Source organism: Pollicipes pollicipes, unplaced genomic scaffold, assembly GCF_011947565.3.
Source record: "Pollicipes pollicipes isolate AB1234 unplaced genomic scaffold, Ppol_2.1 Scaffold_3447;HRSCAF=4054_pilon_pilon_pilon, whole genome shotgun sequence".
Taxonomy (NCBI): domain Eukaryota; kingdom Metazoa; phylum Arthropoda; class Thecostraca; order Pollicipedomorpha; family Pollicipedidae; genus Pollicipes; species Pollicipes pollicipes.
This window is the reverse complement of record NW_023596297.1, coordinates 13,822,155-13,849,564: the sequence shown is the minus strand read 5'-3', so window position 1 is coordinate 13,849,564 and position 27,410 is coordinate 13,822,155. Positions and strand designations below refer to the sequence as shown.

Below are 27,410 nucleotides of genomic sequence, written 5' to 3'. Positions count from 1 at the left end.
CTTAGAGGGCAAGTAATATCAGGTCACACAGTGTCACATTACTCCTGCGCGACTGTTATCGATCCATAATTGTACTTGGAACTTTTTCAGTCCGCACTGGTGCATCGTAAGATGCTCTGTGCATCCCGTTGCCCAGCCTAGCAACACTTGCGAAATAGCTATGAATTCAACGGTCAAAGCTTTAACAAGGCTAAGGACACCTCAACGTATACTTCCAACGCATTTCTTGCCCCAGGGGGTTTATTGACATACAATCTACAATCAATCTACAATCTTTGGTGCTCGTAATTCCGTTATTCTGGGCTCGAGACCCCTTGTCGGTGTATTTCGGTGTCATACGCTCTAATCCTCTTGAGATATTTTGACGCTCATGGGATTAACAACCGCGTGACTCGTTAAGTAGCCCAATCAACACCAACACTGGACATATATCATAATAACTTGTGAACGTGTATGCGTGAAAAATTTCGGCGAGCAGAGCCTATGACGTCATCGATACGACGAGATGCATCTCTTATCATAAACTGCAACACACCGCTAAAGACATCGTTACAATACACTGCATCGTTATTATACAATACAATTCAATACGTAACATTGCTACCGTAAGCATAACAACCCTTAAAACTCCGAATACTACTAAACACATCGTCTTCCAGTATATCATCTCTGAATTATCGCAACCGGCACGGGAAGCACCTGGGACAAAAAATTGGTGACATTGGTGATGAATGATGACGCCATTGGTGACAGTAGTGAAGAATCAGCCCGGTGCATTGACATCCTGCTGCACGCGCGGGCGGCTCACAAAAGCTCCTTCAACGCACAATAGAGTTCCGAAGCGAAGCTAATCATATCCGTCTAGGTGAGGAAGTTCGCCATAGAGACGCATCCAGATTCAGACCTTCTCGTGCTTCTCCTGGCGCACATGACTGCTACTAAAAAAGACGTAAGCGGCTGAGGCGATTTCAACAATCGTTGCTTGGTCGCCATAATTTTGGCGCGCGCGAATGGGTGCCTATAATGGCATGATTTTACACATCATTGTTTGGACACAGCTCGATGAATTGTGCGTGTCATCGTAAACTATACTCGAAATGTAAGAAGGAACGGGTATCAAAGATTGCAAACTGTTACTGCTGTTTCCATTATGCTCAAAATAAAGTGGATGCAAATCTGACATGATTTTGCCAGTGAAATGTTGATCCGTAAAGTTAATTGACACCAAAAAAAGTTAGGCTGCATCGATCTAGGTCTGTGACAGCATGTCGGGTCCTTAATATTTCCCGTGCGAAAAAATCGCCGTACAGACATTGCCTTCTCCATCCGAGCCATCAGTCAACAAGAGAGGCCGAAGCACCGCTCCGGCCCCTCCCGCTCGTGCACCACGCAGCGATGCGCCTCCGCTGGCCGCGCCCGCCGCCCTGACCCCAATGCGCCGGCCGCGGTCGGCGGAGCGTGCAGATGCAGCGGCGCCCTCCGCGGCGCCCTCTCGCCGGGACGGGCCGGCACTTCCTCCGGACATGACCTTCTTCCGACGCGGTCACACCTGGCGAGGCGGACTTTTTGCGCGGGTTGGTGCCGGCGGGTGCGCGTTGTCCGCGCCGATTCCGGCCGGCCGCGCGGAGGCACGCGCCGCGCGGATTGGTGCCACCGTGGGCGGCGGCGGCGCGCGGCCCGACCCCTGGCCAGCGCGCGCGCGCGACGACCTCCGCCGACGGATGGGCTGATTAATGCTGTCGGGATACAGAGACCGACCGACCCGGCACGGGCCGCCTGCCAGTCTCAAGGATCCCGGCAGGAGGAAGCTGACGCAGCTGAAACGCCCCGCGAAAGGTTTTGCTGAACGGATGGAGTCAAAACCATTAGCTGTTCAAGGCTGAGATCAGGATAATTTTCTTTGTCCAGGACGCAATCGCAACGGCTTCCCGGCGGTCAGAAATTAAGCAGAGTTGGCATTCTGACAGTCTTCAGGTAAACAGTAGCTGACAGTGCATCGCTATCTTTTTACTTCATGTTCCGAAACACTCCAATGATCATGACCTCAACGCCTAGAGACCAATCGTTCTGTGAAGTTTAGCAGCGTCTGAAGCCGTGCTGTTTGAGTAGCGCTACATGCCTCAATTGCACGGATGATGAAGGATTTTAAATGAGTTACACGTTTACCTGATCCTTATCCGTCAACATATCCTTCCTGGAATGGAGCGCTACCTTATGCATTTTATTTCAACCGAAAAAGTCAAACAATCAGCAAGAACTTAAGTATTAAATGAACGACAAGCATACCAATAATTCAGTAATAAACTCATTCAATTATGTAAATTTAAGGACTTAAGCATTAATTGAAGAACAACATACTCCTACGCATCAAAAAGTATAGCATTCCCGGAGAGCATCCTAATAACACTAATACATAATACTACTTTTTATACGCTGAATGCTATAAACGGGCCCCTTGTGTTAGTGGCATCTTTGAGATGGGTCACGTTGCATTAGCTAACTCTGAAAAACGCACTGGAGGTCGTCACGCGCACTCTGTAGCGGTAGGTAGTACGTGAAGATCAAGACATTCTCAGAAAACTGCTGCTTCCATGGGACTTTTACCACATTAACCCATCTGTTTCTGGAGCCATCTCATTTTAAAAATGAAAGCACGTACAGTCACTGTAACGTGCAGTCCAGCGCCACCGCACGGCGACTTCATGGCCGGTTTGACCCTTTTCCTCGGATCGGTCAAATGCCTTCAGTTTTTATCGAGTCCGCATACCGATGCCTGAAACATAATGTCGTGTGAGTTCAGCACCGACCACTGGTAACGAAATGTGCCCCGTATTTTTCGCCTCAGGCTGCAGCCTTGAGGAAACATCAGAAGCACTGGCGGGTTCAGGGGAGGGATGGGTGGGGGAAAGGACAGGCATTCCGACCATGATCTCAAACGCGCGGGAGGGCGGGGCCTCACGTCTTTTGGCCTGCAAAAGTTTCCGGAAGCTGTCACCGATAGGATATTCCGTTAAAAAAACCGATGCCAGCAAAGGCAAAGAGCAAACACAAAAGATGAGACCTGTAAACAGTTATTTGCAAACTTGAAAGATCCGTTATACCTTGATATTAAAGTACTTCAGTCGTCTCCCTTATTCATGGGGCCAGTTATACTCATAATCACGATTTCCTTCAAAACACAATTTACACCCAGAATGACCGAAGGTGGAGCATTTCAAACACAGGATTCAAGCCGGCCTGACCATAAAGAGTAGGGAGGGTGAAAGGGGGAGGGGGGGGGGGGGAGAACGTGACGAAAGTAAGCGTTCACACGCGCTACGCCGACTTATTCGCTATGACCAGGCCATACTACACACCGCAAAACCGCGAAACAGGTGCCATTCTGCGGCGTTTCAACCGAACGTTCACCTAACGATTCAAACGCCCGGCCAGCACCTGCGGTCAAGGGGACGCGGGTGATGAACTCCCGTCGGAGGAGTGACGGCCGGGAAGGCCAAGTTCTCGCCCCGATCTGCAGACCACACGTAAATCTGCTCGGAACCCGCTGGACCGATCAAGTTAGCACGGTGAAAGCGTTCGATCACCAGTTAGAATATACCGAAGCTTATTAAGGAACCTTGGTGTTGGCATCGCATTCAGTCAACTACAGGTGTCATTTGGTTTGCTAAATTTACCTGACACAACCACTTACAGGAGGAAAAAATGCGCTGGCAGCAACCATGCATCCGTGTAAGACTGCAGTCATATGTTTGCAGTCTTACACGCATGCCATTTATGTTGGGTCACTGTTGCTTTCACAGTAATGCAGCCACTGCGCGATGGAAACAATGTAACTGCTTTACCCGCAAGTCCTGCAGGCGTAGGGATTTAGGGAATACGGCGGAATACGTTAGGTACAGCTTTGGTCGTGGACATTCAATTTCGTATCAAGGGTATGCAGACAATTTACTGCGTGTTGGGGCTCAAAGAAATTGTGTCATACCCGGGCTATCTGGGATTGTCACGTGGGATTCCATGGCTGGCGCGTAAAAGGCCGCCCATAAATTACGTCACGCATTTTTTGGCCATGTTCAGCCCGCTCCTCTGCTTACGTTTTGATGACGGGGAGTCAAGCCCTCTGGTTAAGCGGTGTCAGGCGTAGGGTTCCAAAAATAGGACGTCTGTTTGGCCCCAAATTGAGCTGGAGATGCGAAACAAAGACGGGCGTGTTGCTTGTGATGAGAGGAAACCAACGGTATCCACCTCGAAACTTTCAAAACGTATAAAGCAGACTTTTGCATGATTTTAAACAACACCTGAGCGTACCATTACGATGATGCCTTAAACCCCCACACCCTCGGCTACGCTCTATCGACTCCCTCCTCCACGCGAAGTACTGCTTTTGCCATGTGTGCAACTCACTGTTCATTGGGGATGCTGTATCTTCAGCTTCTCCTAAAGTAAATATCAGGCTTACGGAGTTGCACGTTTTGTGAATCATCTGCTCACTCGTTGTCACTTCCAGCCATCAGTCTTTTCCTTCCGGGAAAGGTCTGCCAGCGAGGCTGGGGTCCAATGTCCGTGTGGATTCCGTAAACTTGGACGCTCTGTTAGCCCCATTCTGACTTCGTCACAAGGATTTGGGGTTTTACTGCTACCAATAATTAAAACAACATGACCGAAATCCGACAAAAATACATTTTTTGAACTAGTAGAAATAAGAGTGGGTTCATTTGGAGGGAGGGGGTGGGTACTTGGCGGAGGGGGAGGGGGCTAGGAAAGCCAGCGTCGTACCACCGGCACACAGCCTCTGACCGCGCGTTTGGAATCCTGTCTGCAGCCCGAATCATGCGTTGTCCCGTTATCGCACGGAATTCCAACGCGTCATGCGACCGTAACCGATGCACTGTGACAGCACACGCCAGGAATGGTCCCTTATCGCAGCCTGGCCGGGCTTGGCGAGCCAGCGTAGATCCCGCGGCGGTGTGGCATCTGGCACTCCCTCTGGGGGTGCAGGATCTAGCACTCACTCCGGAGGTGTTGTATCCAGCACTCCCCTGCAGGCGTAGCATCTGGCACTCCCTTCAGAGGCGTAGCATCTGGCACTTCCCCCGGAGGTGTGGTATCTAGCACTCTCTCCAGAGGTATAACATCTGGCACTCCCCCGGTGGTACGGCATCTGGCGCTCCCGCGGCGGAGGCGTAGCATTTAGCAGTCCGTTCGGAGGTGCAGCATCTGGCACTCCCTCCGGAGGCTTAGTATTTGGCACTCCCTCCGGAGGCGTAGCACCTAGCACTCCCTCCGGAGGCGTAGCATCTCACACTTCCTCCGAAGGTGTAACATCTGACACTCTTTCCGGAGGTGTAGGATCTAGCACCCCCTCCGGAGGTGTAGCATGTGGCACTCCCCCGGAGGCGTAGCATTTGGCACTCCCTCCGGAGGTGTAGCATCTGGCACCCCCTCCGAAGGTGTAACATCTGGCACTGGCTCCGGAAGCGTAGCATCTGACACTCCCTCCGGAGGCGTAGCATCTGACACTCCCTCCGAAGGTGTAGCATCTGACATCCCCTGCGGAGGTGCAGCATCTGGCACTCCCTGCGGAGGTGAAGCATCTGACACTCCCTCCGAAAGTGTAACATCTGGCACTCCCTCCGGTTGCCGAGCTCGGTAAGGTCAGCTGCCAGCCTCCAGCCGGTGACGTCACGGGACTGAGCTCGACGCACATGGCACACTCGCGACTCTCCCGCCGCGGCCTTCAGGAACAGGTCTGTAAAGGTGTGAGCATGTTCCAATCCGAAGATGTGCTTATAATCTGCGTCACGTGTGCCGTCGAATTATCCAGCTCTCGAATCGCGGTCCTTGAACGCAAAGTATTATGCAAAACGGAATAATCGGTCTTTTTAGTTCTTAAAAGTCATTACAAGTGCCACTGCCCAAGGTCGTCGGATCATTTTTGGGAGGGGGACAAGCTAAGAGCCCGAAACCAAATTTTGACAGCAGTCGGTACGCGACGAGGCCCTGTGCCCTCTCCCTGCGCCATAGGTGAAAGATGTGCTTAAAAAAGAGCTGCGTGCCAGCGACATCATGGACGTGCCAGACCACCTAAACTCACCTAAATTTCAATTTTTGACTGTTGGTGGGACATATATGCTGGGACAGGTGATACCCGAAAAGTCATGTCGTCTTTGTACAGCGGGCGCTGGGGCCAGATGATGGCACTAGATTACTAAACGATAATTTGTGAATAATCTGCGTACGTATGCTGCATCTTTGGACTGACGTTCATACTTTTGACCAAAGATCTCTTGACCTTTCAATCTACATGTGCTTTGCTTTTATTTACGACTTTTGACATAAGTACTTTCATATATTTTGACGAACGAACTTTATGCTTTCATCTGTAATAAACGCTGCAAAGCCGTGAGATACAAAGCGTGCCAAAGCATGCTGGTCAGCCGCTGGGCAATAACAAAAATCGTGCCTAGAAAGTGTGACATAGGACGAACGACTTTTAGCGTGGAATGTAATGTAATTCAGTCAGTAACTGATTGTCTGGCATGTTGTAAAACAAAACCGGCATGGAAGCTCCAACCATCATGACGCAGTAATGTTATAGAAGTACGATTGACATCGCACCGGCAGCGACACATTTCATTGATTACCAGGGATTCAAATAGTCAAACTGACACGTATCTGTAGCTTCTTCCGCTTCTTTTTCACGCGTCAACCCGACGCCGCGGGGGTATTTCGCCACCGTCATCCGCTAGGACGCGGGTTGGTGCAAAAAGTAGCCCCTGGCATCTTAAGATTTAGCGGTCGAACCGGAAAAGCCCACACGACAGTCCATCTCCCTTGTCAGTCTTATCTGCAGGATCATTTGAATTGACATTTTTACGTGATTGATGATGTCACAGATCACGCAAAAATAACAGCAATTGAGAACTGCTCGAACAACGCCGGGCCCTCTGGCAACCGTGATATTGGCTGTTGAACTTGTAACCGGCATCAAACGAAAGAACGTGTTTTTGCGCTTCACACTCAAGCCCTAAAGTTAAGACGGGTGACCCGCAGGTTATGATCACATCAGGTGACGGTCAGCCAGCCCCATCGGAGTATCTTATCTGTCCCTCCTGTTCGCATGACATACAAAGTTCAATGGTCCCGAAATCCGTCGGTTTACCATAGGTGAGTTTAACGTGAAATGTCTTACGCGGCGCTAGACGAGCGGAGCAATGATAGATGTGAAGGTCGTCACTTCTTATGTAGTTGGATGATGCTAAAAGCTAATCTGGTGAAGCTAGTAGTTAAATCCCAAATCTCGATAAACTGAACCCCATGATCTGAAAAACCAGATATAAGTCATAGATTACATGCAATTACAGAGAAGACGCTTTCATTTCAGCAGATTGAATCACAATGCTTCATGTTTTCTGTAATCGTCGCAAAGGTTTTGCACAGCACGCGGATATTGCAGGTGGAATTAGTCCAAACAGGCATGGCTACAGGCCGGTGAAGTTATCGTGATTCCATCTTCCCCGGTTAAGGCCATGGGTCTTTGAATTCGAGATGAGCTCCGGCAAAGGCCACACTGGCGGCTGCCAGGTCGGTCACTGGTGAATCTGTGGACAGGATAGTCTCGAGACCAATCAGCGGGTTGTAGCCGGTGCATTCGCCTACACTGTGCAGCAGGTTTCACGTCTTCATGTCCTTTGCTTGCTGAGGCCTGACATCAATCCTCTAAAACGCCCTGAAACGGCCGGATCCATGATTTGGGCATGGAAGCACGTGGCCGCGTGCACACATGGGTTCGCATTTTCCCCCGTGCAATGGGCCCATGGCCAGTTTCCTCTCTGTCAGAATATGTTATTCCGTGGGGTTGTACGCCGGATCGCCGAAACGCGGTCCATGTTAGTCCAATGAGTGTCTGTCCGCTGCAGGGAAAGCTCTGCTTGGTCAGACAATTTGCTTGCAAATACTTAATAGTGTATACGGCCCAGAAATTAAAGGCTCGAGCTTCTTATTTTTGAAAAGCGCATGAGGTTGCAATAAGTGGCTATAAGTAGATACATTTCTAGCGAGAATGACGTCCAGGGCGAGCCGCACGACGAAGTCAAATTTGTTTACAGTTCAAGTAACAGTCACTCGCCCTGTGACGTTGTTCATAATCGCATATGGGCGTCATAAGTCATTTTGGTTCGACACTTGTAATTTGACCTCACATGACCGCTGATAGTGATCTGCATTGGCGTCGCTTAACACGACGATCCGGTTGGATAAATTACAACACACTTCAAAGCGATTTAAGATAAGGAAAGAAACTGCAAATTAGGTGCATACTGAGTCAGGAGGCAGAGAGCATCATGCAAACCTTCGTTGATGACCCAGCGTCATACGACGTCATAAGTCAGCGCTCAGACTCTGCATAGAACCTTTTACCGCTAGAATAAGACTAACTGATAGCTTTTCAGACACTGGAAACTTATCCGATCTACCTGGTGCAATTCAGGAGTTCTTCCCGAAACTAGGAGGGCAGTGACTTTTACTCTACATGTGGTCGCAGGTTCAGAAAATTCAAAAGTATTTTTTTCGCCAGGTATGCTCCCACCTTAGGTCCAAGTTACATTAAGCCACCGGCGCATCTGGTCGGAGCCGTGGCTGGAAATTTGTCAGGATCGTTCCCTGTGCCGCGTGACCTGGATTCCTCCGCGTTAAGTGCCGAGGTCGTGGTAGGACAGGGGCCTGCGATCTGCCGGGCTGCCCGTCATCGTGGAATGCTCATCCCCGTTAATGTGTGAGGTCAAGGTCATGCGCCGTGAGGCGCGTCCCCGACAGTCCCGCGAGTACCTGGCTGGCAACCTATTTCGTGCTCTGGGTCATGAAGGCCAAGCTCAACTTTTTACGTGCTCCATCGTGCTTTGGCCGTGCATCATTGGGGGTCGTGGCATGCGCTCTTAGACCGACTTGATTATCTAAATGAGCTTATGCTTCTATGCTTAAAAATTGATTGCATGCATGCATGTACGCTTAAAAATTGATTATCTAAGTACGCCATCGTCTGCCGCGGTAGCGCTGTGGTTCGCGTACAACTGAAAAAAACTTCGTTCAACGCGTGTGGTGAAAGGGCACTTGTCAAAACCTGACTCAACGCCCACTAAGAGCCTGCGGTATGTGTCCACCACACTGAACACGGTGTGCGAACAAGACAGCCATTAACTGTAATTCCAAGCGTTTTATCCCTCTCGCCTATCTGAAAAACTTCGCGTAATACGATATTGCGACCACTGATTCACCTCCCCCCTCAATCATCAAAGGGTTAATTAATCATTTAGGTCATTGTCACGCAAAGCCCTGCGATGTTGGTTTCGCGGTCATGGCCCATCACTCCTGGCCTAGGTCCCATTCCCTAAGGCCCGAAGCGCCGCGAGATTTCTCGTCATTTTTTCCGATTTCTTCCAATTTTATTGCAAGGCTATTCCGTACGTCAGCAATCGCCACCACTCACCGCACGAGGTGTACACACCTTTGTTCGGACGCCAACCGGATGCCTACCTAATCTAATTGTACGCCCACCTTTCAAGTCGGTTCGCTGCTCCGCAATAAACGAAAGACGATACCTTGGACACGACCCACTGCTCCTGTCCAACACCAATCAACTGCTCCACTTCGCGGGTGCATGCGGCGACACCTCCTGACTGGCCCAGCAGCCGCATCGCCCAGACACAAACTCCGGACACCGCACCGGACCTCCCGCCTGTCACAGCGCGATCCAGGCTGTAGCTCGGACTGCCTCGCCGCGACGCCCCGTGCGTGACGCAGGGTCACGAGCGCGGCCGGCCCTCCCACCGCGCACGCACATCGCACATGGCTGGCGCGCCGACCCCTGGCATTCCGGGCGGCGGCCCTGACGCAACGCGACCCGCGCCGGCGTGCAAAAACACCGCCGGCGCGCGCAATGTGCGTAAACCCCAATTCGAAGGGTCAGTTGTGTTTTTGTGCGCGCAAACGAGCCAAACAAGCGGTGGGCGCCCCGCATGTGGCCATGGGTGTCCGGTTGGCGGTGTCTTCACGAGCCGCTGCTCTCGGGACCAACAGATGCCCACTCCAGCGTTCCTAGCTTTTATTACATGATCATGTTACAAGATGCTAGCAATGGGGTAATGATCACCTTTGTACTGATTACCCCGGTAAAAAAGGACGAAAACTTTTTACAAGATGTACACGTGAAGTTGGCCGCCCTTCAACGTAACAACTGCCCGCGCACCGCTGTTGAGCGTCGGGCCCTGCGCCGCCAGCTCGGCGAAAACAAACTTTGGTGGAATGTCACATACTAAGATGCCCGAAACGCTTTGCTGGACGGCGACCCAACCAATAGCTCATGCCACGATCTACCATAAATAGTAAAAAAAGAAAACACGATACGATTTGTACAGTAAATAAACATGAACATGATTCTTAATGTTGAATAAAATATCGCCAATGCACTATGTACAGGGAAATGCGCGCTGCCGGCGGCCGGGCGCCCGGCCCGGCCACTGGGCCAATGATGCATGCAAACAGGTCCTGGGCGGCGAGCAGCCGCCGCTCCGCTCAACAGGAAACAACACTGCGCGGCCGCGTCCCAACAGCTACAAATATCACACCGTGTTATCACGAGCGCCGGCGCTACAACGTGTCCGCGAACTTGGAGAGCTTGTCGGCGTTGTCGCCACCGGCGGCCGCGTGCTGGGCCGGGTGGCCCTGCAGCTGAAGCGCGCCGTGGCCGGCCGCCGACACGCCCGCCAGCTGCGAGAGCATCATCTCGTTGCCGATGTCCGGGCCGGCCAGGCCGTGGCCGGCGGCGGCCGGGTGCGGCGAGTGCGAGGCCGGCCGGTGCGGCGACGGCGCGTGGTAGCCGCCCATCTGGCGCGGCGAGGAGCTAGGCTGCGGCGAGCGCACGGCCGCCGGCAGACCGCCCGGCGGCGGCGAGCACACCTGCTGCAGCATCTGCTGCGGCGACGGCGCCGCCATGCCCATCAGGCCCTGGTGCGGCGACGCCGACTGCGGGCTGGCCTTCATCTGCTGCTGCAGCAGCATCTGCTGCTGCTGCTGCTGCGAAAACTGCCCGCCAAACTGAGTATTGTCCGCCTGGAAGCGCTGTTGTTGCATGCTCATCGGGTGCGTCTGCCGCGGCCGCTGACTGTACGGCGGCGCCTGCGGCTGCTGGAAGCCATGCTGCTGCTGCTGCTGCTGTTGCCGCTGCATTGCTATGAACTGCTGCTTGGCGGCCCACTGTTGTTGCTGCTGTTGCTGTTGCTGCTGCTGTGACAGCTGGCCCTGGCTCACAATGCTCACAGCAGGCAGGTGGGACTGCTGCTGTTGCAGGCCGGCCTGCAACAGCTGCTGCGGTACACCCGACGTTTGCTGCTGCTGTTGCTGCGGCTGCTGTTGTTGTGGCTGTTGCTGCTGCTGTTGCTGCTGTTGTTGTTGCTGCTGTTGCTGCTGCTGTTGTTGCTGCTGTTGCTGTTGCTGCTGGGCCTTGTGATGCTGCAGCTTGATGACCTCGGCCATCAGCTGTGGGTGCGACTTCAGTATCTGCAGCACGTCCTGCTGCGCCTGCGGCCCGGTCGGGTTCTTCAGACTGTGCAGCAGCTCCTGCAGGCCGGGCACGTGCCGCTGCTGGCCCTGCTGGCCGGCCGGCGCCATGGCGCCGGGCCCGCGCAGCAGCGCCGCGCCGCCGCCGCCCGCCACCGGCACCTGTTGGCGGAGCGTCAGGCCGCCGCCCGGTGGCTGCGACTGCATGCCCGCCTGCGCCTGCGCCGGCCCCGGGAACCTGCCGAGACGGTACCACACGGCGTCAGCGCGGGCGTCCGGTGACACACAGGCGCGCCTCAGATGGCAGCCGGGCGGGCCGCCTCATCAGCTGCGACCGGACGCTACAGCGCTAGACCATCACAGCGACACCCAGCCCGTACCGCAGTCATCACCGGTAGCTTCGCAGAAGTAGCTTCGCAGAAGCTACGCCAGCAGCTGACGCCACCTTGATTAAAAAGTAACGGGCCATTCGTTTGTGTGATGACGATTACCAGTTGGATCAGCATCCCACTGGCTACGACCAGTTTGTTTTGGTGGTCCAGAATAACAAAAACCAGTTATGCGGGCGTTATGCCGCACGTGCAAACAAACAACGGCCCCATACCCGTCAATGCAGTGGAATGTCGCGCCTGTACTCAATAAACACATACACATCAGCCCCGCCCATCCGTTTGCCATGACGTACGCCGCTACACCGGCTCCTCTGCCTGCCGGCCGGCGCGGCGGGCTCACCTGCTGCTCCAGTCGTTCATGGCGGGCAGCATGCGGCCGGCCGGCTGCGCGGCCATCTGCAGCGGCAGCCGCTGGCGCAGCACCTGCTGCTGCTGCGGCTGCGCCAGCAGGCCGGCGCCGGTCGCCGCCGGCGGCGTCGTCTTGCCGTAGCCGACGGCCGTCTGGGGCGCGTGCTGGCGCGCCGCCGCCTCCTGCACCTGCGACAGCCGGGCCTGCTGTTGTCTTCAGCGACCGTGGCGTGAAGCGCGGCGGCCGGGCGCCGGGCGCCGGCCGCGCGCGGCGCACACACGACCGCAGCGGCAGCCGGGAGCGGTGCGTGGGAGAGGCCGGCGCAGGCAGAGGCGCGGCGGGACGGGTAACGGGGCTTCTGCAAGGAGTGGAACGGTGGACACTGGCGTCTTGTGCCCAGCATGTAACAGGAGGGGAGCGGGCTCCAAATCAAAAAGGGGGGGGGGGAAGGGGGCTCCAAATCAAGTTCTGTGGCGTAAGCGGCATTCAAATTGGGGCAGAAGGGTGGCACTGGAAACCCTTGCCGTTAATGATATTGAGAATGAGGTAAGAATCCACCCAGCAGAACCCGTAATGCTAAATCGGCGGCTTTGTTAATGATCAGTGTAAAACCCGAGCAAACGACAATATCGCAGCCAAGTGATCTTGGATACGCGAAACGGAGGCCTTTTGATCGCGACAACGAACAACCATTAATGGCCACATTCATCTGTCTTAATCAAACCATCAAATGAAGCCAGGGAGTGTACCCGGCAAGATCTCACTCTGTGAAACATTCCCCGAGTGTTTCAGCGGCGGACCGCAAGGATTTGATGGTGGCACACCGCACCACGGCTACATACCGAATGTGCGTTTAACTCGATGCACGCTGGAGAAGTCGGTGTGAGCGAAACGGGAGGGGGGGGGGGAGGGGAGAAAGGGGGGGGGGGAAGGAGGAGCGTTTGCTACGGTAGGACAACACGCACTGGAACGACCATCGGTGTAAGGGTAAGCAGGATGGCTCCTTTGTGACCGTCACAACGAAACAGGCAGGCGGCATTGGGGTAAATATCGGCATGACAAATACACTGAATACAAGCAAGCCATGCCAATAGCAAAATTAATGTCAGCTAAGAAACCCAAGAAGAAATTAGTAAAAGCTAAGCAATGACAAAACGATCGGACCAGCAGAGCGAGACACGGCATATCAAGCGAACGTAGGCTACACACGGTAATCCAAGGACGCCCGCGCGGTGGCTCATTCGGCAAAGCTTCAAGCCTCTGATCAGTACCACCGACAGCCAAGCGCCACACAGCCGCCAAATAGGCCATGCGCGCCAGGCATTTACCACGCAAGTTTTATTGCGACCAACAGTCCCACGCCAAACCGCCGCCAAATATGTGATACTCGTTGAGCATATTCTTTTAAGTTCTGACGTATTGCATAATGCATTACGGCGTGTTTCACAACGGCTTAGCCAGACGTTGCGAGGTCGCTCAGCTCGTAACTAAGCCGGGTTTATTGACTTTTTATGAGCATAGCACCCAGTTTCCCTGGCCCCCGCGCCGCGGCACTCGTCAAGCCGCACGCCCCGGCCGTCTCACCTGCTTGACAGCCATCAGCACGTTGGGCGACGGGCCCTGCGCGACCGGCTTGGCGGCGGCGGCGGCAGCAGCGGCGGGCGCGGCAGGCACGGCCGGCTGCGGCGGCGGCGGCAGCGGCGCCGGCGGCTGCGGCGGCGTCGGCGTCTGGTGCTGCGACGAGGCCGCCTGCACTGACGCAGCGATACTGCCGCCGCTGGCCGAGCGCATCTGCGCGATCCGTCGCTGCAGCAGCGCCTTGCTCTGCAGCTGCGCCTGCATCTGCTGGTGCGCCAGCCGCGACTTGATGCTGTTGCAGAACGGCACCATGCACTTGTCCTCCTTGCAGCACTTGGCGTGGTAGCAGCAGACGGCCACCAGCTGCTTGCAGATGGGGCAGCCGCCGTTGACCTTCTTGCGGCAGGACTTGGTGTGCGAGACGACGCGCTTCATCTTCTGGCAGCTCTGCAGACGGCAGTTGGCGTCGCGGCACTGGCACGAGTGCACCAGCGACTTGATGCAGCGCTCCAGCGACTGGCGCCGGATCTCCGGCGTCGACTGGCCGCGCTCCGGCGAGCCGCCGTCCAGGTCGAAGCCCAGCTTCTCCATCCGGTGCGGGTGCCGGTCCTTCTCGTAGCACGACACGCACAGGTCGAAGTCCTGTCGACGGCGGGAGCGCGCCGTCAGCGCCTCAGAACCACCGACACTGTCACGCTCCCAGCCCCCAGGCAACCACAGGGGCAATGAGCGTGACCTTGAATACCCTGACTAACCTCACGTTCTGGCACTCCTTCACAAGCACCATGAGAGGACATAACAACCGTCGTCCAAGTGCATCCCCACGACAAAGTGCGAAAATGGGACACACCTGTAGACAGTCTTCTGGACTAAACGAGGCAAGCATTGGCGCGAACATTGCGAAGAACGGAATTTCTGCTATTGAGAGCGCTACCAGTCATCACAACGATGCCTACAACCATAATCAAAGTCCTACAACAAAGTCCTACAATCACAATCCTAAATACTCGAATAAAGTAACGCATCAGACGACGGTAACGCACCACAACCGCCTTACTCACATCGCAAACGGTGCAGTGGTAGCGGGTATCGATGTTGTTCTTGCAGTTATTGCACGTGTAGACAACCGTCTCCTGGTTCTGGTTGTGCAGCTCGTACAGCATGTGCTGCGTGGCGGCCAGGGCGCGGCGCAGCGACGAGAACTCCAGGTGCTTCTCGCGCGCCAGACTGAGGAAGTTGTCCCGCCCGTCCATCAGCTCGCACTGGATGTGCGGGTCCGGGTCCTGGATCGGCTGCAGGCTGGCCGCCGACTGCGCTGAGTGCAGCCGCACCACGAAAAACACCTCCTTGTGCTTCTCCATCAGCGCAAAGATCTTGGCTGTCAGGTCGCTGCCGCTCTGGTTCGACTTCTTCGACTTGTTCTTACTGGTCGACTTGGACTTGGTGTTCTTCTTGTTCTGCTTCTTCATGGCGCCCTTCTTCTTGCCGTCAGGGGTGGGGCTCTCGACCTCGGGCTCGGCGGCCGCGGCGGCGCGCGCCTCCTCCGCCTCCAGCTGGCGTCGCTTCTCCTCCTCCTCCTGGTCCAGCTCGCGGATGCTCTCCTCCAGTATGCCCGGCCAGAAGTCGCCCTCAAAGTACGGCAGCTCGGCCGGCGACTGCACGCCGTCCTCCATCGCCTGCTTCAGGATGTCCTTGTAGTCCATCACGATGCGGTCGATGATGCCCTTGTCCAGCATCTTCTTGTACCACTCCTGCAGCCGCTTCGGCTTGGGGATCTTCTGGTCGGCCGGGTGGCAGTGGAAGATGTAGTCGTCGCCCTCGCACGGCGGACACGCCCAGATGTGCGCCATCGTATACCTGCGGGGCAGAGTACGTATCGTACTTGACGCCGGTTTAAAATTGCACCATCCTACTACCCAGGAAGAGACACGGACACCACAGAAGGTTACTCCACCATTCACTTGAAAGGCTTTCTGTGAACGTGACTCCACCAACACACGGCTGCGAAACCATTGAGCTCCCGGTCCGAACCGCAGCAGCACACCCCAGCCCATGCGCACGCCCACGCAACGCGCTACGTCACCGTCCGCCCCGCCAATCAGCGCCCCGTATCCGTACCCGAGCTGCTTGGCGTAGTCCAGGTAGGCCAGCAGGATCTCGTGGTAGACGGACGTGCGAAACTGGCGCGGCCGGAAGAAGTGCACCGAGTCCAGGTAGGCCACGTACACGCGCCGCCGGTTGGGCTGCGGGCTGTCCGAGCCGTACTCCTGCACGTGCATGCCGAAGAAGCACACCTCGTGGCCGTCCACGTCCTCGAACGCGAACAGCGCCTTGGCACGGTACGGGAACTTGTAGGGCATCTCGCTGTTGTCGCAGTACCTGGCCGGGGGAGGACGGCAGCGCGTGACGCCACAGCTCGTGGACACGGATCTCACACTCAGGCGGCAGGGCGCCGAGTTCGGCCCAGGTTAAGATACACGCGCTTCGATGGCGAACGCCGGTCTACGCCGATGTTTCATCACTATTAAAGTGCAGCTAAAGCAACAACTCCAAACTGCTCCTATACCATCACGCTGCCCGCATGGCATCGTCTACCGTTGCCCGCCACACCACCGTCCCACATCTCAGCACGGTCTCCTAGAAGAGTCCACTGACCTGGCTTTCATGCCGCCCTTGACCTCGCAGACACGGTCGCCGCTGGAGACGACCCGGATGAACACCTCGCCGGCGCCCGACTCCTTCTTCTTCAGGTAGTTGTTCACCCGATTCTCGATGTACGTTCCCAGTTTGGTGGTTGGTAGCCGCTTGGCGTTGAACTTATTATCCTTTCTTTTCGCTCCTTTCGCCTTAAGGCAATTATCACAGGTAAACCTGCAAAAGATAGATTTCGTGCATCAGAGGCATGAAATGGTCTAGCTCACAGGACCTCTCTCCCTCTCTGCATCCCCGAGCACGTCACCACAGCATCCATACAGCTGGCTCAGGCTTGGCACGCTACATCTCTAAGCGGCGGATCCCTCGTTGCGAACAAGACACCGTGACGGCATAGCGCGCTCACCCTTGCGGCCAGATGGCGTCCATGTGGAGGACGCAGATCTGATGCAGCTTCCGACCGCAGTCCGTGCACTCCACCATCGCCTCCATCTCGAAGTTGTCGTTCTTCATCTCGACGAAAGCGTCCTTTTTGATTGCCCTGCAACTGAACGCCGTGCTTTATGTCCTATCACCGAGATGCGATCGCAAAGAAATGTGCGCCTTTGCGCAATTCCTATGGACCAGTTGGGCGTGACAATGAAATATCAATATCCAAGAATAACGCGAGGGCATTAATAGACGAACATACTGAAATACGACGGGTCATAAATGTGGATGGTCCAAATCGAGACCCTCCGGCACCATTTCAATTTCCCGAAACTACCGTCGAGACTGCTTATGGGACGAATCGGAGCCGCGCACACCTCGAGCCAGACGTCCGGCTCTGCCGCTCGCAGCAAAAGCACACGAGGCGAGAGGCCTCTGTGCAGCAACGCGGTCCACAGCTTACCAGCGTGCAGCGGGGCAGAGCGTAACAAAACCTGGCGCTTTTGCCAACGAATTCATTTTATGCTTTCGACAATAAACTTGTTTTATGCTTTTGACAAATAAGTTTCCACCAAGGCATCTGAACCAACAACTGGCTGAATCTTAATATGGGATACTGATTATGGCAGCACGCAACCGGGCAGCTTACAACGCAGTCAACTGTTGGACCCGTTTGGATGACGCTAATGTAAGAAAGGGATGCACCAGCGTGTTGCCCTGCCTTGACGGCGTCGCCGGGGAAAATGGATAATCAGATCACTGCCAGACTGTTCAGCTAAGCTGCTTTCCTTCGCAAAGCCCAGTACATCAGTGAAAGCTCGGAGGAGCGCCGATCAGCCCACATCGGCGGTTCTGTCTCACGATATGAGTATCATACGGGAACAGCGCGCGCCCGTCGAGTGTTTTCGCCGCTCGAAGAGCAACCACATTTCTTTCACGATTCAAGTTTTTGCGGTCCGCAAAATTTTGGTTGCTTAACTGGCTTGCAAATTCATGCAATGACGTTTCCTCAGGGGCCGCTAAACAGGGGCATAGTAGCGCCAACGTATCTGTTTCGCGTTAGAAAACGTCACACAACTTCGACTGCCAGATACGCGTTATTTCGCAAGATCGGCCTTTGTACTCAAATGCATGTTTTTACCTTCCACTGTCAATCTCTCATCACTGTTCCAATATCACAAACCATTCCGTGATGACTAGCTACTTAATTTCATGTTAACTCTTACGTATCCCTCTCGATGGAATCTTATGGCAATTTTAATGACATTCCGCTTATCACAGGCTAGTGCATCAAAACACAGAAAAACCTCCATAACAATGTCAGCAACGCCTTGCTATACTTTGAACGGTCGCAGAGCAGCCTTGAGCACCGGGCACATATGTCTGGCCCAACAAAGGACGCTCTCCCCCTGCCAGCCGCCAGCCAACGCTGGCCGCACTCACATAGACTGCTGCGTGGTCTCCTCGCCGATGCTGACCGTGTCGCCCTGGATCTCGTTGAAGCACTTGACGCAATAGGTGATGCGGTTCTGGTAGCTGAAGTACTTAGCGTCGCGCGGGATGCTGCACAGCGAGTGGCTGAAGCAGCACAGCGTCTGCGGCTGGAAGGTGTACTTGCGGCCGCAGCAGTAGCCCAGCTGCTGCATCACCGGGTCCATTTCCTGCTCGAACACCTCCGACAGCTGGCGGCGGCGGGTGCGGGACACGTGGTCAGACGGGGCGCGGGCGAGGCGGCCCAGCAGTCTCAGCGACCGCAGGCCTAGTCCATCAACGGCCCCACGCCGATCAAACAACCAACCACTCAGGCCTGAACGAAGCCATATGTCACCTACATTTGGAAGCAGACATCAACTGCTAATGTACCATCATCTGAGACCGCGGAGCGCAGGGCTGAGTTAGCCGAGGGTTCCGCACCTTCGTGCAGAACTTGTAGACCTTAGACGTCTTGCGGTTGTAGATCCAGGCGTTGTCGAACATCAGCCACACGTCCTCGACGTACTCCCAGGGGTCGCTGAACTGGCCCGTGTCCAGCTTGCGCTTGATGGTGGACAAGTCCATGGGGTTGCGGATGATGTCGTAGTAGTCGGGGATGCCGAGCGCGCTGGCGTCCACCGGCTGGCGGAACGGGATCGACTCGGGCTCCTGGCGGTACAGCTTCTCCAGGGTGGGCATCAGCGCGTGCCGCAGCTCGTCCGGCGAGAACACTGCAACGGCGGGCGGCGGTCAGACGGCGCGCGACGGCCGGGAGCCGGGCGCCGGCGGACGGGAACACGGCCCGCGACGAGCCGGGCGGCCACCCGACACATCCGGGCAAGCTTCCCCAGAGGCCAGCCATCGGACGGAGCCATGCCAGACCATACAACATGGTGGTCCATCACGTCTGACATACGCAAATGAAACCACATAGGCCGGCCCTCTGGAGCTGTTAGCGACCTGGCAGAATGGCGTACAGAACGTCGTAACGACGTGCCGCGAAATGCGCGAGCATTTTCGTCCGGACGAGCACGATAACCGTTACAACCACCACCCCTGAGCCGTTCCCAGTGGACTCCCATCGACTCACGTGTCTTGTGCTTCTTCTCAGCCTTGGGCGTGGGCACGCCGGAGGAGGAGGGCTTGCTCTCGCCGGGCGTGAAGGCCGAGTCCGGGTGCGGACTCTCCCCCTTCACCGACGCCGGCTCGGCTGCGACACAAAAAAACCCGCGTCCAATGCACGCCAACTCACCAGTCACGTTGCACTTCGACTACGAGGTTCATCTAACCCATCCATCGTGCTGTGCCCATTGGACAAAGGTCGCAACATCCGTGGCCCTTGTCCTTGATCATCCCAAAATCGCTACCTCCACTCCAGCGGCTATAGTCGGGTGGACCATCAACGGACCTCACATCCAAGCATGTAGCCCAGGGTGGTTTAGCTCGGCGGCGGCGCACGGCGTCTCACCCTTGATGGCCGGGCGCTGCCACATGGGTTTGTCTCCGGCCTCCTGGCTGACGTCCGCCACCTCCATCTTGACGCCGGCGGCGGGTGGCTGCGGTGGCGGCGGCGGCGGCGGCCCGTCCTGGCTGTCGCCGACGTCGCCGGGCTCCGACGGCGGCTCCGCCTTGCCCGGCACGGACGGCGGCGGCACTGACTGCTGTTGCGCCGGCTGCGGCGGCGCAGACGCGTCCCGCAGCAGACTGTCGAACGCCGCATTCTCCTGGGGAGCAGCGGCACACAGTCGTAACAACCGTGCAGATGGCGCATCACCACAACCACAAACGGCGGTCGCCCCTCCCCAGAACACTTCCGGAGCGAACATCTGCAGCCCACCCGACACTGTGAGCCGCGATCGCGTGACGCCCGCAGCCATCCGAACCTAGGACCCTCGGGCTGCTCACCTGTTCCAGTTTGATGGATGACGACGTGTATAGCGGCGCGACGGCCGAGGCTATCGATAGAGGCGTCGAGCGCATCTGGTCGGAGAATGCGTCAGGTCGGGCGGTGCCGGTGGCCGAGACGGCGGGCAGGCCGCCGCCGCCGCCTGGCTGCGACAGGCCGGCCACAGACGTCTCCGGCAGGCCGTTGTTAAACTGCTTCTGCGCGTACACCGGCGAGCTGAGCCGCGGCTCGGCCTGCTGTAGCAACTGCTGTTGCTGCTGCTGCTGCTGCTGCTGCTGCTGCTGCTGTTGCTGTTGCTGTTGCTGTTGCAGCTGCTGCTGAGAGGCCGAGCTGACAGGCGGCTGTTGCAGGCCGAACTGGGCAAGTGTGTTCAGACTGCTGCTGTGACCGGCGGTGGTGGAGAGGCTGCTGTAGGGCGGCAGGCCCAGCGCGCCCGCCTGGCTGGCCGCCGGCAGCGTCAGCTGTGCCTGCTGCTGCTGCTGCGGCTGCTGCGGCTGCTGCTGCTGGGGAGGCTGCTGCAGCGGCAGCCGGACGTGACTGCCCAGCAGGCTGACTGGCTGCCGCAGGCCAGCCTGTGGCTGCTGCAGCTGCTGTGGTTGCTGCGGCTGCTGCGGCTGCTGCGGCGGCTGCGGCTGCGGGGGCTGAGGCTGCACCAGGCCGGGCAGCGCCACGCCGAGGCGCACAGTCGGTCCGCTGGCGCCTACCGCGGCCGGCCGTACGGCGCCCGGCACTGCGCCGCCGGCCGCCTGGCGCCGCTGCCGCTTCTCCTCCAGCTCCTTCTGGATCTTGTAGATCTTCTCGGCCAGCAGGTGGTAGTACTGCGACCGGGAGTTGGCCATCTCGTACATGTCCCCCTCGACCTTCTTGGCGTAGGCCACCAGGTTGTGCATGCGCTTGTCGTGAATGGCAGATGGATCCGGAGCGGGGAAGATGGCCTGAACACTGTCACGTCAAGAGAACGCTATTAGAGATCGCACTGGACGCGTACATACGCAACACTTACGGAGATTCTGCACATGCAGTGCTAATGCGACTGTCATGCGCCACACAGTCCGGATGTGCGTCAGCACTCTTTCACATCAGGAGCAACTATAACTTTACGTTTGAGCCAAGCTGCAAAGGGAATGCTCTGCCCCGCATTTTTTTTTTCTCGCCGGAAGTGACACAAGGACAAACGGGCCATTGACCCCGCTTTTTCACCAATTTCAAATCACACGAAAACAACTAACCGCATCTGCTCGCATTAATCCGCATAGATGTGTGCAAGGTGCAGTGACGCTGCCACAATAGAAGAGATCGCACTAACAAAACGATCACCCGGTCACCTGATGACGTCTGATCACCAGGTGACACCATCGATCACCACAAGGTCACCAAAACACAGCCAGAGTCACCGTCGGCGAACCGGCAAGAGCGCCGCGCTCGGCGCGCGGGCAGGGCCGGCGTCACTCACAGCTTTCGCACGAGGTGGGTGCGGAGATCAGGGGTGACCTGCATGTGCCACTCCTTGGTGTCGGTGACGGGCGCTGCCACCACCGGGTCCAGCATCTTGCGGAACTTCGCGTTGCCACATAACGTCTGAGAGACAGAGACAACATGATGATCACTCACCGCAGCATCGAGCAAAAGCTGCATGGATCGATCGCAGCTAGGCGATTGTCACGAGGCACCACAAACGTCAGAATTCTGCCCGTCAACGCCTATTTGCAGCAGCCAGCACGGCGAACAGCAGCGCGCCCGTCCAGCAAACATCTCCAGGAAAGCGCAAGTTACAGCGACGTTCGCCCCGTCTACACCTACATCTGTATTCTGCCCTTCCCCCCCCCCCCCCCCCCCCCCCCATCGAGAGCTGGCCTGACGCCGGCGAGCCCAGGGGCCAGCCGTTGACGCCGCCGACTCACGTTGTTGGCGCTCTCCTGGTTGAGGTCGGACGCCCAGCTGGGTAGCTCATTCCTGTTGAGCAGGTAGGACTCAACGCTGGTACTGCCGGCGGCCGACAGCTGACTGCCCGGGCCGCCCAGCTCGGCGGCCAGCCCGCCCGGCGAGCCGGCCGCCGGCGGGCACGGCATGTGCAGTGTCCGCTTCAGCCGATTGGCCATCTGCTGGACGGCGGCGGCCGGCTGCTGCGGCTGCGGCTGCTGCTGGGCCTGCTGCGGCTGCGGGAGGCCGCCCACGCCAGCTCCCGTCACCGAGTTGGTGAGCGCCGTCAGACCGGCAGAGCTGGCGTACTGGGCGGCGGCCGGCTGTTGCGGCGACGGCTGCTGCTGCGGCGACGGCTGCTGCGGCGGCGCGGCGACGGGAGCCGGCCCGGGCGCGCCCGGCGGCCGCGGCTGCTGGCCGCGCCGGTTCTCCGCCTGCTTCAGTGGCAGGCACACGGGACAGTCGGTGCGCCGGCAGCTCTTCCAGTGCGCGATGATCTGGCGCGACGAAGCGCAGTGCGGCATCGAGCACGACTTGCCCGAGACACAATCCTTCATATGGATCAGCACGTCCTTCATCGTTTGGCAGTGAGGCAGCTTGCACTGGAAGGACAAATTACGATCACACATGGAAAAACAGCGAGTGACCATCGCATATGGGACACACAACTGGATCAATCATGACAACAATTTGGAGCTCGTTACAAATTTTCCATTAGCAAAAACGGGAGCTTGCTTAACTCCAAAACACATGCATAGAAGTTCAATGCGTCAGCGTATACATTTGTGTGCAAACGGCACAAGCGATAACTTTGAACCAAAGCCCAAGTATAGGCCGGGCTCACTCGATCCCGCGTTGGACGAGCCCTATAAAAGCCACGGTAATGACAACCTGTGCCACACAGAACAGCGCTACGCGTGATCCACACCACCGTGCTCACGGGCGGCGACTCACCTGCGTATGGTCGCCGCCCGTCTGCTCGCGTTGCTGACACTTGTGCGCGTGCAGCAGTAGCACCAGCTGCTGCTGGATCAGCTTGTGCTTCTCCGGATCGCCGGTGGATGGCGGGCCGCGGCCGACGGCCGGCTGCTGCTGCGGCGGCGGCAGCGGCGCCGCCGCCACGCCCGCGAACCGCTGCGGCCCGGCGCCGACGGCCGCCACTGCGCCGCCGCCGCCGCCACCGAACAGGCCGGCCGGCGAGCCGTTGTTGACGGAGGCCGCCGGCGCCATCAGGCGCTGCTGGCCCGGGAAGTTGAAGCTCTGTTGCTGCTGTGGCTGCGGCTGCGGCTGTGGTTGTGGCTGCGGTTGCGGCTGTGGCGGCTGCAGCTGCCCGCCCATCGGGTTCAGGCCAGCCTGGCGACGGCGGTCACACGCGCTCAGTTCACATGAGCTCCGTTCAAGCTCGCACAAGTTCCGACAGCGCTCCTGCAAGGTTCTCAGGCGGAAGAAACTCGTGCGTTATACAATGCGTGGGCCGTTACACAAATGTCATTCTGAGCGCTCTCCCATTGGCCTTTCTTTGTTCCGATCAGCCTTACGAAGGAAATTACAGTTTACGCAAGGTAACGCCTTTCAACGATCATCTGTCAGGCAGGCAGACGGCCTGCAGCTGCACACAGATAGGCCACTCAACTTATCACACTGCAAAAATGGAACGAGTGAAAACAGCCAGCCGTCTGCCGCCTCTCGTAATAGTCTGGGCCTTGGCAGAGCTGCACTTCGGCGGCTGTGACACGTGACTGCACTTTGCAGTCATTTTGTTGTTTATTGACGTTTTAGAGTGTCCGACCGCAGCGGCCCCTTTGCGCCCCAGACACTTTAGAGTCAGATGTCACGATGGCAGGCACAGCTCATTTTCGCGTCATTCGGCATACTTACTGGCATCAGTACTTGGCTGCAACAGCTAAAGCACTAAAATGCGCGAGTTCTCGGACTTCCACTAAAAACAATAAAGCGCTTACGTCTTGACGTGAGTACGGTAAGTGCGTTCCCAATGCCCGGGCGAAGTGCAGCGGTTCCCCTGACTGACCTGCATGTGTCCGCTAGTCTGCGGGATCATCTGGCGCTGCTGCAATAGCTGCTGCTGCTGCTGCTGCAGCTGCGGCGCCTGGTTGCGCAGTCCGCCGGCGGCCGGCACGGTGCGGGTCAGCGCGCCGGGCGGCTGCGCCACGCCGCCGGGCCCGTTCACCAGCTGCTGCGCCACCGGCCGGCCCGGCCAGAGACCGGCGCGCACGGCGCCGCCGGCCGGCGCGCTGTTCAGGCCGCCCAGCGGGCCCGACAGCGCGCTCGACAGCACGTTGCCCATGGACGAGATGGCAACGCTGGCGTGCATCGACACGTTGGCGGCGTGCAGCGTGCTGGCGTTGGAGAACGCCATGCTCGGCGAGTTGGGCAGCCGGCTGTGCATGCTCGTCAGCGTCATGGCGGAGCCGTCGAGCGCGTGCGGCATCGGGCCCAGGCCCTTGGAGACGACGGCGTTGGGCGCCGGCTGCAGGGCGCCGTGCGAGTTCTTGCCGGCGCCGCCAGCGGGCGTCATCGCCATCTGCTTGCTGACCAGCATGTGCATCTGCGCCGAGTCGACGGCGCCGTTGGCCAGGCCGGGCGAGCCGTACTGGGCCGACATCTTAGCGGCGGCCGTGTCCAGGCCGCCAATCAGCTCGTCGGGCAGCGACGACTCCAGGTCAAATGACGACAGCCCCATGCCTACCGGCGAGGGGGGGGGGGGGGTTACGTCACGGTTGGGTTGAGCAGGGCCGACGGCTCACGTCTCGCCAGCCGAGCCCCACCAGCCCAGAGTCAAATCAGGGGCTGTGCGCTGGAGCAAAAGCGGATAAGTCTCAGGAATCCCAAAACGCGTTTTTTGTGGGTGTCTTCATGGAGTATCTCTCTTCCGTCCCTCGGTTCTCCTACCGTACAGACATAAGTGCCCATGGGGAAAATATACAAGGAAAAAGGACATTTCATTACTCATTAGCTGCATCAAGTGTGTCGACAGTCATTTGGAACCCCAAACCACAAACCCATACCATGCGTACCAAAGATCCGTCTCACAAACAACCAAATACTCAACACATGAACACAATGAAGGGGCAAAGTAAAATTTCTGGAGGTCAGGCTGGCATTGCGCATCGCACATCCCGCATCCAGTTTGCACATCGGCTTCCCGTGCCCCCCAGCGCTGCCTGCAGCGGCGCGACCGCCACTCACCGCTGGCGCCCGGGTCGGCCAGGCCGGAGCCATACACCTGGCCGAACTTGGGCCGCTTGCTGGGCGGCCCGTCGCTCAGGTGGTCACTCATGTTGGCTGGGTGGTGACGGCGGCGGCGGCGGCGCTACTCGGGCCCGTGCGCGCGCCGGCCGGCCATGGCAGCACAACCTGGCGACAGGCGGACGGCGTCAAACCACCACGTCTGTCTACACCTAATGAACTTAAGTGTTACGTTGCATGGGAAGAACAGGTTGTGTTTGTGTGACCGAGAAACATGCATTCGAAATACTTATCGCTTTTTGCTGCAGGTTTTCGAAATCCAAAAGGTGTTAAGATTGTGCCTAAAGAAGAATTCACCAATGTGGACTAGTCAACTTTGTTAGAGCTGAGGATTCACATCATTTGTCATATATATCCCAGAGTAGGGGATCCCTGGTTTGGATTTGGATTCCAGATTGAGATGTACTTTTAATGAACAAAAATGAATCAAACCATCCCAATACAACCTTGAACTAGCACTGATGCAGCAACAAAAAGCGCAAGCAACCCAGTCTGACAGAGCACCAACGTGCACCTATGTCTTTCCTCCAGTTAATTTCAAGGAGACGCATGGCTGCAGAGAAGCACATTTAACCTACTTCTTTCCACACACAAATTGTGTTTGATTATCCAACATTGGCCACACAATTCCGAACCTGGTTTCCACAGCTTTATTTTGGTAAACAAGATTTTACCATTTGCATACTTGAATTTTCAACACATTTCAATTCCATACACACAGATAACCAACTCTAAAGGTGGTGCTGTGTGGCTGTTTAAGTGCCAAAACTTCAGGAAATGGGATAACAGGTTGAAAAGTGATTCATCCCGACATCTGAGTGGAAATTGTTCTAAGCATTTAGTTTTATTCATTGTTTGTTAACACAGTTACAACAGCCAATGAGATGAGTTATTTTTGAAACCTGTCTTTTCAGCTATTCAGATTTGACTCAACTTGCAATTAGGAGAGAAGATGCAACCAGATCTGAAAATGCATAAGCTCGCTGGCTAAATCTGGTATGAATATGTCCTCCCAGCCCCCACCCCCTCCCAATGAATACACTGATGGCCTTGCTGACAGTTTAGGATAGAGCAAGTAACATATAAAAATATAATGTTCAGATGGCACACAACACCAAAGGATAATATCTCCAAGGCTCTGAGCCACAACCAGGCAAACCAACAGGATAAGGAGTGCTCCTGAGGCAGCTAGATTCGAGGTAGAGTTCCTGGGTTTCACTGGTTGTAAAATGTTGTAACATTCAATGCTTGCTTTCCTGAATTTAGGAAGGTGTGTGCCTGGAAAGCATAAGCACAGCAAAACTCATGGTAGCCCAGCATAATAAAATGTGGCACAGGTTCGTCGGTAGATCAATTTAGGTATGTATCAAAAAGGTGATAGCAAACCATTTTCAGCCTTTACATGCTTGGTAACATTTCAAAATGGTTGGAGGCTGATAGAACAAGATAATACTATCTGTTATGATAAATACATGGCAGAAAACATTTCCACAAATAAATAAAATTGGTCATCATCAGTTATATAAGACATTCAACATCCCTTAATGACATTCAACATCCCTTAACCCTTTGCCCTCTAAAAATCACTTACAGAAAGATCCCATGAAAAGTAACCTTGTTCTTACATGCCTACACAGAAATGGTGGCTTACTTGCCTACACCAGAGGGTCGTGGAGAACTTGATTCCAAAATGTCAACAGTGGCTGAAACAGAGCTACCACTCAAATGCAGCATTCTATTTTCTAGACTGCTTGCTCAAACCATGGTTTCACTTGCTGCAAAAGGGCAGACATTGTTCTTTTCTTCAAACAAGGTGAAGTAGACAGCTAAAGGTAACCCAGGAAGTCCTGTTTGCAATGTGCCTAAATCAAATGACAAGAAAGGATGATTTAAT

At 56.2% G+C, this 27,410-nt stretch overlaps 1 protein-coding gene across 1 annotated transcript; it reads right to left on the bottom strand.

Moving 5' to 3' along the window:
- Positions 1–10,641: 10,641 nt before the first annotated feature.
- LOC119092162 (histone acetyltransferase p300) lies at positions 10,642–23,332 on the bottom strand (the record flags this gene model as incomplete). The annotated part of the gene is made up of 19 exons (XM_037215138.1): positions 10,642–10,761; positions 10,864–11,652; positions 11,713–11,788; positions 12,283–12,326; positions 12,408–12,504; positions 14,000–14,511; positions 14,931–15,726; positions 15,988–16,248; positions 16,525–16,740; positions 16,928–17,062; positions 18,394–18,632; positions 18,865–19,154; positions 19,514–19,633; positions 19,892–20,147; positions 20,329–21,271; positions 21,783–21,907; positions 22,231–22,549; positions 22,655–22,851; positions 23,204–23,332. Coding segments are annotated over 19 exons (5,664 nt in total), but the record flags the coding sequence as incomplete, so codon positions are not given.
- Between the last annotated feature and the right edge of the window lie 4,078 nt (positions 23,333–27,410).